A 14,490-nucleotide genomic window follows, 5' to 3' on the forward strand; every position below is an offset into this window, starting at 1 on the left:
ACAATATAAAATTTTCAGTTTCAATCATCAATCATTTGTTAGAATATACTTAAATTTGACTTTTATTTGTAATTTCGTTTAAGTTTTATTTTTTCTGTTTTCTGTTGCCAATTTCTGTTTTTCTAGTTGTCGTGTATGGTCTTTTTCCAGTTTGGTTGTAATCTATTTTATTTTTTTATTTGAACTCGGTCAGTATTATTTATCCTGTATATCCTTTTCGGTTACTATTCATGATTATTTAGTGACCAATTCTATTCAATGAATATAAGAGACATTCTCCCTCCATCTCCAAAATATATTTTAATTCCAAAGTATATCCCTCAGTACAATCAACAAGAATATTTTGAATTTTTAAAAGGCGGACTAATTTTGAAACTTGAACTCTGTCGCATCTCACCCTCAAACCCTACACCCCCTTCTAAATCACTCCTCCCTCCTCCGCCCTCCCTCCTCTCCCATTGTTCTCTCCAGTCTCCTCTGCCTCTCTTTTCTCCTCCCTCTTGTGCCAAGCTGTTTGTGTTTCTCCTCCGTGCTTGATTTCTCACAAATCTCAGGTGCTTTCTGGCGTCCAGGTTAGTATCTTGATAAAATGTAGGTATTTGTTGTCATACAAATATATGCATGTGCTTTTTGAGTTCGCTGGGTGTTGGTGTTGGTTGCCGGAGAACAGCTACTTAAACATCAGTGGTCGCAGACTTCGCACTTGGAAGTGTGGAAAGTAGGGAAACCGCGTATCGATATGCGGAAGGTTTCCGAGGCGGCTCACACTAACCGCACATTCATGTGCGTTAGTTGTCGCCGCACTTCGAATAGCGTTTAGGTTTGATTTCTAGGTTTTTTAATTTTTTTATTAGGTTAGTATATATTTATTTTATTAGGTTAATTTTTTATTAGGTTAGTATATATTTATTTTATTAGGTTTATTTTTATTAGGTTAGTATAATAAATTTAATTTTTTTTGTTAGTTGATAAATAAAATGTTTTCTTAATATATTTTTATTTATTTTATTTGTTTGTTAAATTTTGTTGAATTTGTTATTTTTTAACATATTATTATTTTCATAATATATTATTTATTATGATTTAATTTTATTTAATTTTTTATAAATTGAAATAATTATTAAATTTTTTATTAAATTAAATAATAATTATCATCTGTAAATTTTGTTAAATATTATTTTGGATTTATTTGTAATTATTTAATTATTATATATGTATTTTTTTGAAATTCGTAACATAAAACATAATGAAAGAGAAACGAGTACATATAGAAAACGAAATGTGATTAAAAAATATTAATTGATTAATTAAATTTTGACTTTTTATTAAATGAAGTGTGGGAAGAATACTCTGAATATAAACATACATGAGTTACAATTTCAAATACCGGTGGAGTGATGTGGTTACAGCAAGTACCTCCTCCGACAAAGAATTCGGAGAACGAAAATGAAAGTTTAAGATAGTCAATTCCTTCTATTTCATGTTTGCACAGAATCGGATCCATACATCGGAGAACCGATTTTTTTCTTTGCACATTTTAGGAATAATATTATAAAATCATCCATTTCACTCTGAAATCTCTTCTCTGCATCGAGGATGGCATGTGCACCACATCTCACAAATCCACGCTTACCTCTCCACTCAAATCGCTTAATTCAAACACGAAGAAAATTTCTAAATCCGTCTTTCACAATACTCACTCGTGTTCAGAAAATACACACAAAATAATAGTATTAGTTTTTCAAAAAATATCACTCTAATATAATTATATAATAAAGGAACACATATTTTCATTCATTTCACATACTAATAACAATAAAATATTATAAAAGAATAAATTTTTATATTTAAAGAAAAAAAATAATGTTGAAAGTAAAAATTTGTTTCTCAGACTATCATTTCCCATCATGATAACTGTCACACTGTCAATGGGCGCAAGTCTGTTCGTTTCTTGTGATGCACGATGCACGAAGAGACCCTGTTCATCGGAACAACTCAGACGTGTTTGGGGTCATTTTCTCATTGTTACTAAGTATAAAAATCTACCCTTCCTATTCATCCATACTTTGCTTATTCTATCTCACAGTCTTCATTCGTACAAAGAAAAATGGCCGAAGCCAAAAAGGGATTGGTAATAGGAATCGACCTTGGCACAACATACTCCTGTGTTGCAGTGTGGCAGCAACAGCATAATAGGGTGGAGATCATTCATAATGATCAAGGTAACAATACCACTCCTTCTTGTGTTGCTTTCACGGACCATGAAAGGTTGGTAGGAGATGCTGCTGCAAATCAGGCTGCTTTCAATCCAGAGAACACCATCTTCGGTATATTTTTACTCTTAAACTATTACTTGTTTTTTCCTTTCTGTGATTTTCCTGTAAACTTTTAGCAGGAAAAATAGACCACGACAATATTTTTTTTAAACTCTTGCAGATGCTAAGAGGTTGATCGGTAGGAAATACAGTGACCCGTTTGTTCAGAAAGACAAAATGTTATGGCCATTTAAGGTTGTTGCCGGTGTCAATGACAAACCCACGATTTCTGTTAAGTACAAAGGCCAGGAGAAGATCCTTATTGCGGAGGAAGTATCATCCATGGTCCTCTCAAAGATGCGGGACATTGCAGAGGCATACTTGGAAAAACCTGTGAAGAATGCAGTGGTTACTGTGCCTGCTTATTTCAACGATTCTCAGCGCAAAGCCACCATGGATGCTGGTGCTATTATAGGTCTCAATGTTATTCGTATAATCAATGAACCGACAGCTGCAGCAATTGCATACGGTCTTGATAAAAGAAATGATTGTGTTGGACAGCGAAATATTTTTGTTTTTGACTTTGGAGGTGGTACATTCGATGTGTCTATTCTCACTATTGAGAACAAAGTCTTTCAAGTTAAGGCCACTGCCGGAAACACTCACCTTGGCGGAGAAGACATTGATAATAGAATGATGAACTACTTTGTGGAGGAGATGAAAAGGAAAAGTAAAGTTGACATAAGTGGGAATCCACGTGCCTTAAGGAGGTTGAAAAGTGCTTGCGAGAGAGCAAAAAGGACACTCTCATATGCTGTTACTGCAAACATTGAGGTAGATAATTTATTTGAAGGCATTGATTTGTGTTCTTCAATGACCCGAGCAAAATTTGAACAAATCAATTGTGATCTCTTTGAAGAGTGTATGGAAACAGTAGATAGGTGTCTTAGGGATGCTAAGATGGAGAAAAGTAGTGTGCATGATGTTGTCCTTGTTGGTGGTTCTTCTAGGATTCCCAAAATGCAGAAGCTACTTCAAGACTTTTTCAATGGGAAGGATCTTTGCAAGAGCGTAAACCCTGATGAGGCTGTTGCTTATGGTGCAGCTGTGCAGGCTGCTCTCTTGACCGAAGGCATTAAGAATGGTCCAGATTTGGTATTGAAAGATGTTACTCCGCTTTCACTTGGCATATTGGTAATGGGGGATCTCATGAGTGTTGTGATTCCTAGGAACACTACTATTCCTATAAAGAAGACAAACGTTTTTGAGACAAGCAAAGATGACCAATTGTCATCCAAGATTGAGGTTTATGAGGGCGAGAGAGTGAAAGCCAGTGATAATAATTTGTTGGGTTCTTTTTGTATTTCTGGCTTTTCCCCAGCTCCTCGTGGCTATCCTTTTGATGTGACTTTTACAATAAATGAAAATGGCATTCTTTCCGTTTCTGCTGAGGATAAAGTAACCGGTAGTAGGAATGAAATTATAATATCCAATGACAAAGGAAGACTGTCAAATGCAGAAATTAGTAAAATGATTAAAGAAGCAGAGAATTATAAGTCTGAAGATGAGAAGTTTCACAAGAAGGCCAAAGCAATGAATGATTTAGATTATCATGTTTATAAGATCGGAAAGGCTTTAAAGACAGAGGATATGAGCTCGAAAGAAAAGGAAGATATCATGTCTAAAATTTCTAGAGCAACTGATATGCTTGATAGGCGGAACGAGATGGAAGATATAGTTGTTATTGAAGACTTTCTGAAAGATCTTAAAGCAATCAGTGAACGAATTATGGTCATGGAAAAAAAAGGTTGGTAAAAGGAAAACACCGTCATAGTTAATTTACAAATTCTGATGGTCGTGGAGAAGATTGTCTAGTTGTTTTAAGCTGTTATGTTTTGTGTGTCACTGATTTGTCCTTAACATGTGATAAAATCAAACTTTTGTGTTTTGGCAGGTATCGTTTGAATATTTGATAGTGTAGTAGTAATAGTATTTGGTTTGGAAATGGTTATTGTTGCAAATGCAAATCATTTACATTTGATTTATCTTTGGAATCTTCAATTCTCGCAGTTTAGCCTGTTCAAGTATAGTTTTTTTTGTAAATTTTGTTTGCTTCTATTTTAATGTGACGAACACTCATATTTTTCAACAGAGAAGAATTTTAAAAGTATCAAAGTCTTTATTCTTCAAAAGTCACTAGTTCTTCATTTATAAGAAATTTATTGGTTTAATTGACTTATATAGTTTAATATGAACTTTCCTATTCCTTGACTTAATTTTTCTATTTTATCTTACACTTTCATTAAAACTATTATAATTAAATTATTTATTAATAATAATACAATATGAAAGAAAAGGTTTAAAATAGAAATCCTTTAGAACCATAAAATTTGAAAAGCCTAATGTATATTGAATACAAATGACTAAAAACAAAGTTATCAATATCTTGCTTTTACTACATAAAAGATTCTAAGCAGTAAGGGTAGATGATGACATACGCAACAATATTTTAGAGATGATTTTTTTTTTTCACTTTATAAAAGGGAGAAATAAAATACGTTATATTTGTAGAATGATTGAGATTATTACATACTTTTTAAAAAAACAGTGGTGAATCTCCTTAGAATTATTACAGAGTCTTTTTATCATTAGAAATTGAAATGTTATATTTGTCATCATTTTCTATGTGATGTAATCAAAGTTGCGTATGGGAATCTAATGAGTATCCTCTTAGTCTTTTGGTTTTCCAAGTTCCATTCAGAAGTTTAACGTCAGACGCCAACAGTAGTTTATGGGAATAAACAATAAGGGACAGATCTGTGTAAGAGCATCAACCCTGATGAGGCTGTTGCTTTTGGAGCAGCAGTTCAGGGTGCTTTGTTGAGTGAAGGTATTGAGAATGTTTCGAATTTTGTTTGTTGGATTGTCTCTTGACAGTGTCATTAGCAGCTATATTTAGATGTTTCTAGTTTAGATTTTATCTGATGCGGATCTGTTATTTCTTTTTAGATAAACACAGACTTTCTTCTTATTGTTTTTATCTGAACAATGTTCAAGTTAAAATATATTTTTAGTGGACATTGTTATAAATTGTTGTTATCTTTTGCTGCCATGGATTTTTGCTGAATGATCTTTGGACTGTTTTCCATCTGCACTGACTATTACTTTGACTAATTCTTCTCAAAGGTGCATGTGCATTATTTCCATTGACAGTGTGCTTGAGGCATTGGAATCTTTAGTTGTGTCCATGAAGAAACTATTGTACAGATGTTGACCTAAGAATCTTTATATAGTATTTATTTTTTGTCTGAAAAATTAAGTTCGATCCAATCTGTGTTCCACCAAAGAGTATAAGCCAAAGAAAAATATATTACGCATTGTTCTTGGTGGACCGCGAAAACTTCAAATCCTAGTTCTTTTTCTAAGGAATCTAAATGGTTAACCTAATTCGTTTAAGCTTAGTCTAACGTAGACCTAAAATAACGAGCCATACTAGAATATTCTATCAATTGAAAACGAGTTAAATTTTACAATCCAATACAATCTATTGTCGGGGTTACTGGTCTGGCTTGTCTACTTTTTTTTTCTTTCTATCATTAAAAGTTTAATATCACATGAAAACAAACTAAATTTTATTATTTTTTACATGAAAACAAGTTGATTGTCGGTTGATTTTGGGTAAAAAAAGCTAAAAAGGGTTATTATTTAGGTTATTTTAGATTTTGATTGAGTTATATAAGAGTTTTTTATCGGACTGTCAAGTTGTGTTAATATAAAGGATCATGACGTGAATTTCAATTTTTTTAATAAAGCTAGGTTGTTCAACTGACTCATAAACTCACATGCTGGATTATAGGGTTGATTCGGACTCCTAGGTTGAAAATGTTGTTCCAATCTATCTTTTATGATCGACTAGCAGATCCACTCACCACTTACTAGACTTGGCACTTTTAGTCATTCCTACCTTCCTCCACTTCTTAACATAAATATAAGTAAATTATATATCAATAAAAAATAATTAATTTTGTTGAAATTTTTAAAACATGTTTAAAGCAAGTTACATAAATATATTGTTAATAACTTTCCAATATCTAAAATACCAATAGGATATCATCTACCAGATACCTTGTAGCCAGTACAACTAATAGAACGATTATCAAATACTTTGCAATTGATGAACTATCTATCGAATATCGAGGATTACACCCCCAAAGTTGTAAGTTCAATGTTGAATAGCGGATACAATGACCGAATAACAAATATTATGTTTCCCAAACCAAAGGTTATATATATCCTCTGATAAGCACAACCTTCACTAGAACAGGATATCGTTTATTGGTACTTGTGTATACTTGTTGAAGATATTTTCATATTAAATAACTTTGTAAAAGATGGTTATAAGCTAACCATTAGGTTTATGAGCCAATAGACATATAATTGTGACTATTCAAATGAGGACTCATACTCAATAAAACACTTCTACAAATATTATTTTAATTATATATTGATTTCAGTTGTATTAATTCAACTTTAACTAAAATCTATTGCACTAACCTGAATTTCAAAAAAAACTAAAAAGATTTGAAAAGGAAGTACCATGAAATAAAAGCTCGTATATTAAAAAAAAACTTAACAGTTCATTTATATGAGAATAAAACATATGTGACATTATTTTTTCCGTTAATTTCTATAACCTATTTTATCATCTATAAATAATTCATTCTTATATTTAAATTTTCAAAGGATTTTATATTATAAAACAGGTATTAGTTTATACAATGAAGACCAGTTCATTGAAATCTCATTTTAAATATATTTAAAGTTAAATAATTTTAGAACACATATTTTAAATTATATTTTGTATATCATAATATTTTATTCAAGCTTCTCTATTTATTTATAATTATTTTATATAAAATAAATTTAAATCTATTATATTTGATAAAAAAATATAATAACTAATTAATATAATAGCTATTTGCCATCAGTGAGTGTCTTATCATCCAGAATAGTTATTTCTGGAATTTTGTTTTTTCATTAATTTATTGAAGGTAAAGAAGATTTTTAATAATATATAGATTTTTTTGAAGTTATTTTAATCTTTGTCATTTTTTTTTGTTAAATTATTCCAATGGTTTCCATTTTTTTTATCAAATTCACAAATTGATTCTTTAATTATTTTTTATTTCAATTCGGTATTATGAAAAGTTGATGCAATCCTGCTCTTGTCATTAAATTGATTAAAACATTTTAAGAAATTATGAGGTTGACATGTATAATGAAGGTCGAACATGGTACTCTTGATTTCGTGATGGATTCTGTTGGTGGGATGAATGACGAAGATTTGTGGTTGTTGTTGTCGTGAATGAGTGATGATGGCGTGAATGGATGACAGTGGTGGCACGTTGAACAGTGGTGTCACGGTGACTGATGGCATGAAGTAACCATGGATCTGCAGTTTGGGCTTTGCGAATTAGGATTCAACGACGGAACAAAACCGCTGTCACGAGGTTTTCATGGTTGTGCAATTTTTGCAGATCTATGATCTGGGTTTTTCGAATTAGGATTCAATGGTGGAACAAAACCGTTGTCGCAAGGTTTCCATGACTGCGATTTTTGCAAATATGCGATTTGGGCTCTGAGAATTAGGGTTCAATGGTGGAACAAAACAGCTATTGCGAGGTGAATTCACATATTCGCGATTTGATGTTATAGATTCGAGCATGATTTGTACGAAATGGATGACGCTGAAGTTGATTATTGTTAGCGTTGGCTCTAATGACAAAACACATGATGGAAAATTGTGGAAACGCCATTCAAGTGACGAGCTTATAAACACCATGGTGGTGTTTACAAACTAAATTAAAACAAAATTGAGGAATCTATTTACGACTTTGATAAAAAACGATAACTATTAGAATGATCAACTTTTTTTTTCAAATAAAAAATTCAAATAACATTCTATACTTAAAAAAAATATATAAACCTATATGTACGAATGATTTTATTTATAATATAATAATTAATAATATATTCTTTCTTCACCTCTGGACTCTAGTCACTGTATGTGTCAATTTTAAATATAAAATACTTTTTTACTTCTTGTAAATAATTATGATAAAATAGCATGGGTGAGGGAGGAAAGGTAATTGATAGTATCAAGTTTTTTTTAGAGGTGACCTGAGAAAAAACAATCCACCTTATGTAAGGTTTTATACATGTTTCTAGTTACCATACACAAAGGCAGAACTTATTTATCAATTTTTAATAGTTATGATTTAATTTACTATTTAAAGAAAATAATATAGTATGTTTTTTTTATTTAAATTTAGAAAGTTAAACCAAATTTTGTTTAATAATTTTATTTTATTTGTTCCCCATTAGAGTGTTGCTCATCTGTAACAGTGGAGTGTCCTAAAAAACTAAACTTTAAAGGGTGAATATTATTAAATTAAAAAAAAGGAAGTACTTTTGAGTCAAATCAATTGGTAGCTTGCTGGCGAAGTATTAGGGTTAGACAAAGTTATATTACTACAATTCCCAATATCAATCTTTCAGAGAAGCACCTTACTTCACTTTATTCTATACTCTTTGCTGACAAGCTTTTGAAGGAAAGGCTCCAAAAACACAGCTTTACTCACCATTAGTTCAAGGTAAAGGCTACACCTTTATGCCAAAATGTTCAATGTTTTGTTTATTAAGGCCAAAATGGGTTCTTCGTGTATGCAACATTACTTTCTATGGCTTACTTCACTTGTTTTGACTTTGAACACATTTTAGTATCATTTGAAAGAAAATGGCAAAACAAAACAAGGAATGGGTTGTGGGAATCGACCTTGGCACAACATATTCATGTGTTGCTGTATGGCTAGAAGAACACTGTCGAGTGGAGATCATTCACAATGACCAGGGCAATAGAACTACGCCTTCTTGTGTGGCTTTCACAGAGAATCAAAGATTGATTGGTGATGCTGCTAAGAATCAGGCTGCCATCAACCCAACCAACACTCTCTTTGGTAAAAAATTGTTTTTCTATTGCGTGTGAATTTGTTTAAATGTTTACGCTAGCTGTTTGTGTTGGTGTTTAGGTGCCAAATGATAGCTTAACATTCATCATTTATTTATACTTTTCTCCAGTTTTCTAATTTGTTCTATAACTTTAAATTAGTAAGTATCATTCCACAAGACTACTTTGACTTACAACAATTTTGCAGATGTGAAAAGGTTAATCGGCAGAAGATATAGTGATCCCATTATTCAGGACGATCTAAAGTTGTGGCCATTTAAGGTCATTGCTGATTCTGATGAAAAACCCATGATGGTTGTTTCATACAAGGGTCAGGAGAAACAAATCTCAGCTGAAGAAATCTCATCTATGGTCCTTACAAAGATGCGGGAGATTGCAGAAGCGTACTTGGAATCAGAGGTTAAGAATGTTGTGGTTACCGTGCCTGCTTATTTTAATGATTCTCAGCGACAAGCAACGAAAGATGCTGGTATCATTGCTGGCCTCAATGTTATGCGGATAATCAATGAGCCCACGGCTGCTGCTCTGGCATATGGCCTCGACAAGAGAGCTAATTGCGTCGGAGAGCAGAATATTTTCATTTTTGATCTTGGTGGTGGAACATTTGATGTGTCTCTGCTAACAATCAAAGGTGATGTCTTTGAAGTGAAGGCCACTGCTGGTGACACACACCTTGGAGGAGAGGACATTGATAACAGAATGGTGAAGTACTTTGTTGAGGAGTTCAAGAGGAAGCAGAAAGTGGACATAAGTGGGAACCCGAAAGCCTTGAGGAGGTTGAGAACTGCGTGTGAAAGAGCAAAAAGAACACTCTCATTTGCTGTTGATACCACCATTGAGATAGATGCTTTATCTGGGAGCATTGACTTCTGCTCATCAATCACTCGTGCAAGATTTGAAGAACTTAACTTAGACCTCCTTCAAAGGTGTTTGGAGACAGTAGAAAGGTGTCTTGTTGATTCTAAGATGGACAAGAGTGATGTAGACGATGTTGTACTGGTTGGTGGTTCTTCTAGGATTCCCAAAGTACAGCAGCTATTGCAAGACTACTTCAAGGGGAAAGAACTGTGCATGAGCATCAACCCTGACGAGGCTGTTGCCTATGGAGCAGCAGTTCAGGCTGCTTTGCTGACTAAAGGCAACAAATTTGTCCCCAACTTAGTGTTATTAGATGTTACGCCGCTGTCACTTGGTATATCTGTAAAAGGAGATCTCATGAGTGTCGTGATTCCTAGGAACACCACCATTCCTGTTGTAAAAAAGAAAGGATTTGAAACAGTCGAAGATTTCCAATCTGCTATCTCTATTGTGGTTTACGAGGGTGAAAGGACAAGAGCAAGCGATAACAATTTGCTTGGTTTCTTTAATCTTAATGGCAATCCTAAAGCTCTTCGAGGCCATCCTGTAACCGTATATTTCAGTATAGATGCTGATGGTATCCTAACTGTAATTGCTGAGGATGAAACCATTGAAAGTAAGAATGGGATTACCGTAACCAACGACATGGGAAAACTATCAACTCAACAAATTATGAGAATGATTCAAGAAGGCGAGAAATACAAGGCTGAAGATCAGAAGTACCAAAAGAAAGTTATAGCAATTAATGCTTTGGATGACTTCGTTTACAAGATAAGGAATGCTATAGATGATGTAGATAATCCACAAGAGAAAACGAAGATCAACAAGGCAATTGCAGAGACCGAGAAATTGCTTGATGCTAGGGAGCAGACAGAAACAGAGGTTTTTGTGGATCATCTGCACAGGGTGAAGAGCCTCATTGAACCCATTATGAAAGATTAACTAGTTTGTTTCAAGTTTATGTTGGTGAAAAATGTAAAACTTTATGAAGCATGCTATCTAAACAATATATTATTTCCAGTTTCAACTATCAATCCTTGAACACGTTTTTCTTCTACATCTTGTTAATGTGAAGGTGGATATGCCTATAATTATGTGGGGTATACATTTCTTCAATATGGGTAATTGTTTTTAGACTGTTAACATAGGTCGGCCTAAAATGCAGTGTGGATTTTATGGCCTGGTGGAAAAATACAAACAACCAATAACATCAGTAGGCAGATAATTTGTTTCTTTACTTTTCTTTATACAAACAAAAACAACCAATAAGATCAGTAACAAGACTATGAAAACCTTATTAAAAGATTTAAAACCTCTTCTTTACTGTGGTTTGATAGATTGGCACGAGTTTGCAAAACGATCTTCATCAAACACAGTTCTTATATATATATATATATATTGCTAGAAAATGATATTTGGACACTGTACAACGAATTGTTTATATAACTTAACAGTGAATTTTGAAACGAGATATTTTTAAATTATAAATAATTTGTAAAATTATTGTACTGGTGAATCTCACGGGTTAACAAATCGAAAGAGTTGAGAATAGACTTTTATTTTTCTTAAGACAAAGCAGTACATCAGGGTGAGCCAATTCAAAAGCAGAATGCTCTCAAGTGAGACACAATAACAATATATCAAGCTGTGTCAAGATAACATTAAACTAACCATTGATGTCCAATGTCTGACCAAAGAGACTCTCGAGTTCCTTCAGATAATTCTCAAATACATCTACTTCAACCTGCTGGTTATCATCATCAAGCAAATATGTGGCCTTAGTAATTGCAGAACTGATGTTCAACTTTTGTGTCAAGGAAAGCTTTGATCTGTTATACTTGTCCTTCAAAGCATTCGTCATCTTGTAAACATAATCATCCAAAGAATTCATTGCGTTAGCCTTCCTGAGGAACTTCCTATCGTCGGCCTCATAAATTTCAGCTTCTTTAATCATTCTACTCATTTCTTCAGCTGACAGTCTCTCTTTGTTGTTGGTTATGGTAATCTGGTTCTTATTGCCCGTGGTTTGATCCTCGGCAGAAACAGATAGAGTACCATTTTCATCAATGCCAAAGCACACAAGAATAGGATACCCACGAGGAGCTGGAGGAAAGGTAAGACTAAAAAGCCCCAGCAAATTGTTCTCACTCGCTTTTGTTCTTTCACCCTCATAAACCTTAATCGAGGCACTGGTTTGATCATCATAAACTGTTCCAAACTCTTCTGTCCTCTTTACAGGAATTCCAGTATTCCTAGGAATCATTACATTCATGATATCTCCCGTTGTATATGTACCAAGTGACAGCGGTGTCACATCCAACAACACCAGGTCAGGAACATTCTCAATGCCTTCACACAACAAAGCAGCTTGAACAGCTGCACCGTTAGCAACAGCTTCGTCAGGGTTGATGCTCTTGCACAGATCCTTTCCCTTGAAGAACTCCTGCAATAGTTGCTGCACTTTAGGAATCCTAGAAGAGCCACCAACTAGTACAACATCATGCACACTGTTCTTGTCCATCTTAGCATCGCTGAGACATCTATCTACGGTCTCCATACACTCTTCAAAGAGCTCCATATTGATTTCATCGAACTTTGCACGAGTGATCGAAGAACAGAAGTCAATACCTTGAAATAAGGCATCTATCTCAATGTTTGTAGTGAGTGTAGACGAGAGTGTCCTTTTTGCTCTTTCGCATGCAGTTCTCAACCTCCTTAGAGCTCTTGGGTTCCCACTAATGTCCACTTTGTATTTCCTTTTGATATGCTCCACAAAGTACTCCACCATTCTGTTATCAATGTCTTCTCCCCCAAGATGAGTGTTTCCTGCAGTAGCCTTAACTTGGAACACCTTATCCTTAATTGTGAGGATAGACACGTCAAAGGTACCACCTCCGAGGTCAAATACGAAAACATTTCTCTCTCCAACACTTTTGGTTCTCTTGTCAAGACCATATGCAATAGCTGCAGCTGTGGGTTCATTGATTATCCGCATAACATTGAGGCCAGCAATGGTTCCTGCATCTACTGTAGCTTTACGCTGAGAGTCATTGAAATGAGCAGGAACAGTAACCACTGCATTCCTCACAGGTTTTTCCAGAAAGGTCTCTGCAATCTCCCTCATTTTTGAGAGAACCATTGATGATATTTCCTCGGCTGAAAGGTGCTTTTGCTGACCCTTGTAGTTAACTACAACCATGGGTTTGTCATCATCACCAGGAATGACCTTGAATGGCCACAACCTTTTATCTTTTTCAACAATGGGATCACTACACTTCCGACCAATTAATCTTTTAGCATCTGCAGAAGTTATCAAAATTCTGATCATAAATCAGAGATTTAAAGGAAGGCAATGATAAAAAAAAAAAGAGAACTTACCAAACACAGTGTTCTCTGGATTGGTGGCAGCCTGGTTTTTAGCAGCATCACCTATCAATCTTTGTTTGTCTGTGAAAGCAACAAAAGAAGGAGTGATGTTGTTGCCTTGGTCATTGTGGATGATCTCCACTCGCCCCTGCTGCTCCTGCCATACTGCAACACACGAGTACGTTGTTCCGAGGTCTATCCCCACTGCACATCCCTCGTTTTTTCTGGCCATAATCTTTCAACTAAATCAAACAACACAAAAACCGTTTTTGTCAGAAATCATAAGAGATACAAGACAACACAGCACAATCAATTATACGAATACGAAACTCAAGAACAACTCCACAAAAGAATGTCCTCTGAATCACCTTGTTTATATGCCTCAGAGAGTCAGTCAAGTCAAGTACAATATAGTATACAATCCAATAGAAACAATGTTCTTCCATGAAAGATTATAATATTGGGAAATTCAGTTTTGTAATTATCTTCAATGGTGCATGAATCATCCACCAACTACAATTGACTATAATTTTGTGTGTGAACAATTGACTTTTTGTTATGATCTTTCATTCTTTATATTTATTAAAGGAGAGTTCCCACAGATAAGAGAGGGAGAGTGGATGAACACAACAACTATAAATTTAGAATATGTATGTTTACATGTTTCTTTTCATTTTTTAAAGGTGAAACTGCTACTTTGTTTTCTAATATAAGTTTTTATAATTTTAAATGTTTCTTTAGAAAATATTATTCAATATAATGTTTTAACAAACATTTAAAAGTAGGAAATGAACTGAAAATAATATGATAATTTTATAAATAAAAAAACAAAAAACAAACATAATAGTAAAATAAGTTTACTAGTACTAAAGACATCTCTTGATTGATAGTAAAAAAAAAACAATTATTATTCACAGACATATGTAAAATATTTTTTATGAGATAAAATAACTTAATGTAACATAGTTTCCATAAATTAAAATG

The 14,490-nt window shown here is 33.8% G+C and overlaps 2 protein-coding genes across 4 annotated transcripts; one reads left to right on the plus strand and one right to left on the minus strand.

Annotated features, from left to right (window-relative positions):
- Positions 1-259: 259 nt before the first annotated feature.
- Positions 260-11,195, plus strand: LOC108321721 (heat shock cognate 70 kDa protein). 2 transcript variants are annotated; one of them, XM_052873282.1, is made up of 6 exons: positions 260-572; positions 2,087-2,327; positions 2,437-3,387; positions 5,603-5,667; positions 9,070-9,271; positions 9,470-11,195. In XM_052873282.1, the coding sequence occupies exons 2-6, from the start codon at positions 2,108-2,110 to the stop codon at positions 11,080-11,082; spliced, it is 3,051 nt and encodes a 1,016-aa protein (XP_052729242.1). In that variant the 5' UTR covers positions 260-572; positions 2,087-2,107; the 3' UTR covers positions 11,083-11,195. The 2 variants fall into 2 exon arrangements, with proteins under 2 accessions (XP_052729242.1, XP_017409053.1); XM_017553564.2 differs by lacking the exons at positions 260-572; positions 2,087-2,327; positions 2,437-3,387; positions 5,603-5,667 and adding an exon at positions 8,749-8,908 and having other exon boundaries at positions 9,036-9,271.
- A 487-nt stretch (positions 11,196-11,682) lies between these two features.
- LOC108321720 (heat shock 70 kDa protein 4) lies at positions 11,683-13,933 on the minus strand. Of its 2 annotated transcripts, XM_052873281.1 has the most exons (3): positions 13,875-13,933; positions 13,519-13,748; positions 11,683-13,440 (listed from the first exon to the last, which is right to left on the minus strand). In XM_052873281.1, exons 2-3 carry the CDS (start codon positions 13,736-13,738, stop codon positions 11,807-11,809), a joined length of 1,854 nt encoding a protein of 617 aa, XP_052729241.1. In that variant the 5' UTR covers positions 13,739-13,748; positions 13,875-13,933; the 3' UTR covers positions 11,683-11,806. The 2 variants fall into 2 exon arrangements, with proteins under 2 accessions (XP_052729241.1, XP_017409051.1); XM_017553562.2 differs by lacking the exon at positions 13,875-13,933 and having other exon boundaries at positions 13,519-13,864.
- Between the last annotated feature and the right edge of the window lie 557 nt (positions 13,934-14,490).

Source organism: Vigna angularis, chromosome 2 (genome assembly GCF_016808095.1).
Source record: "Vigna angularis cultivar LongXiaoDou No.4 chromosome 2, ASM1680809v1, whole genome shotgun sequence".
In the NCBI taxonomy this organism is placed as follows: domain Eukaryota; kingdom Viridiplantae; phylum Streptophyta; class Magnoliopsida; order Fabales; family Fabaceae; genus Vigna; species Vigna angularis.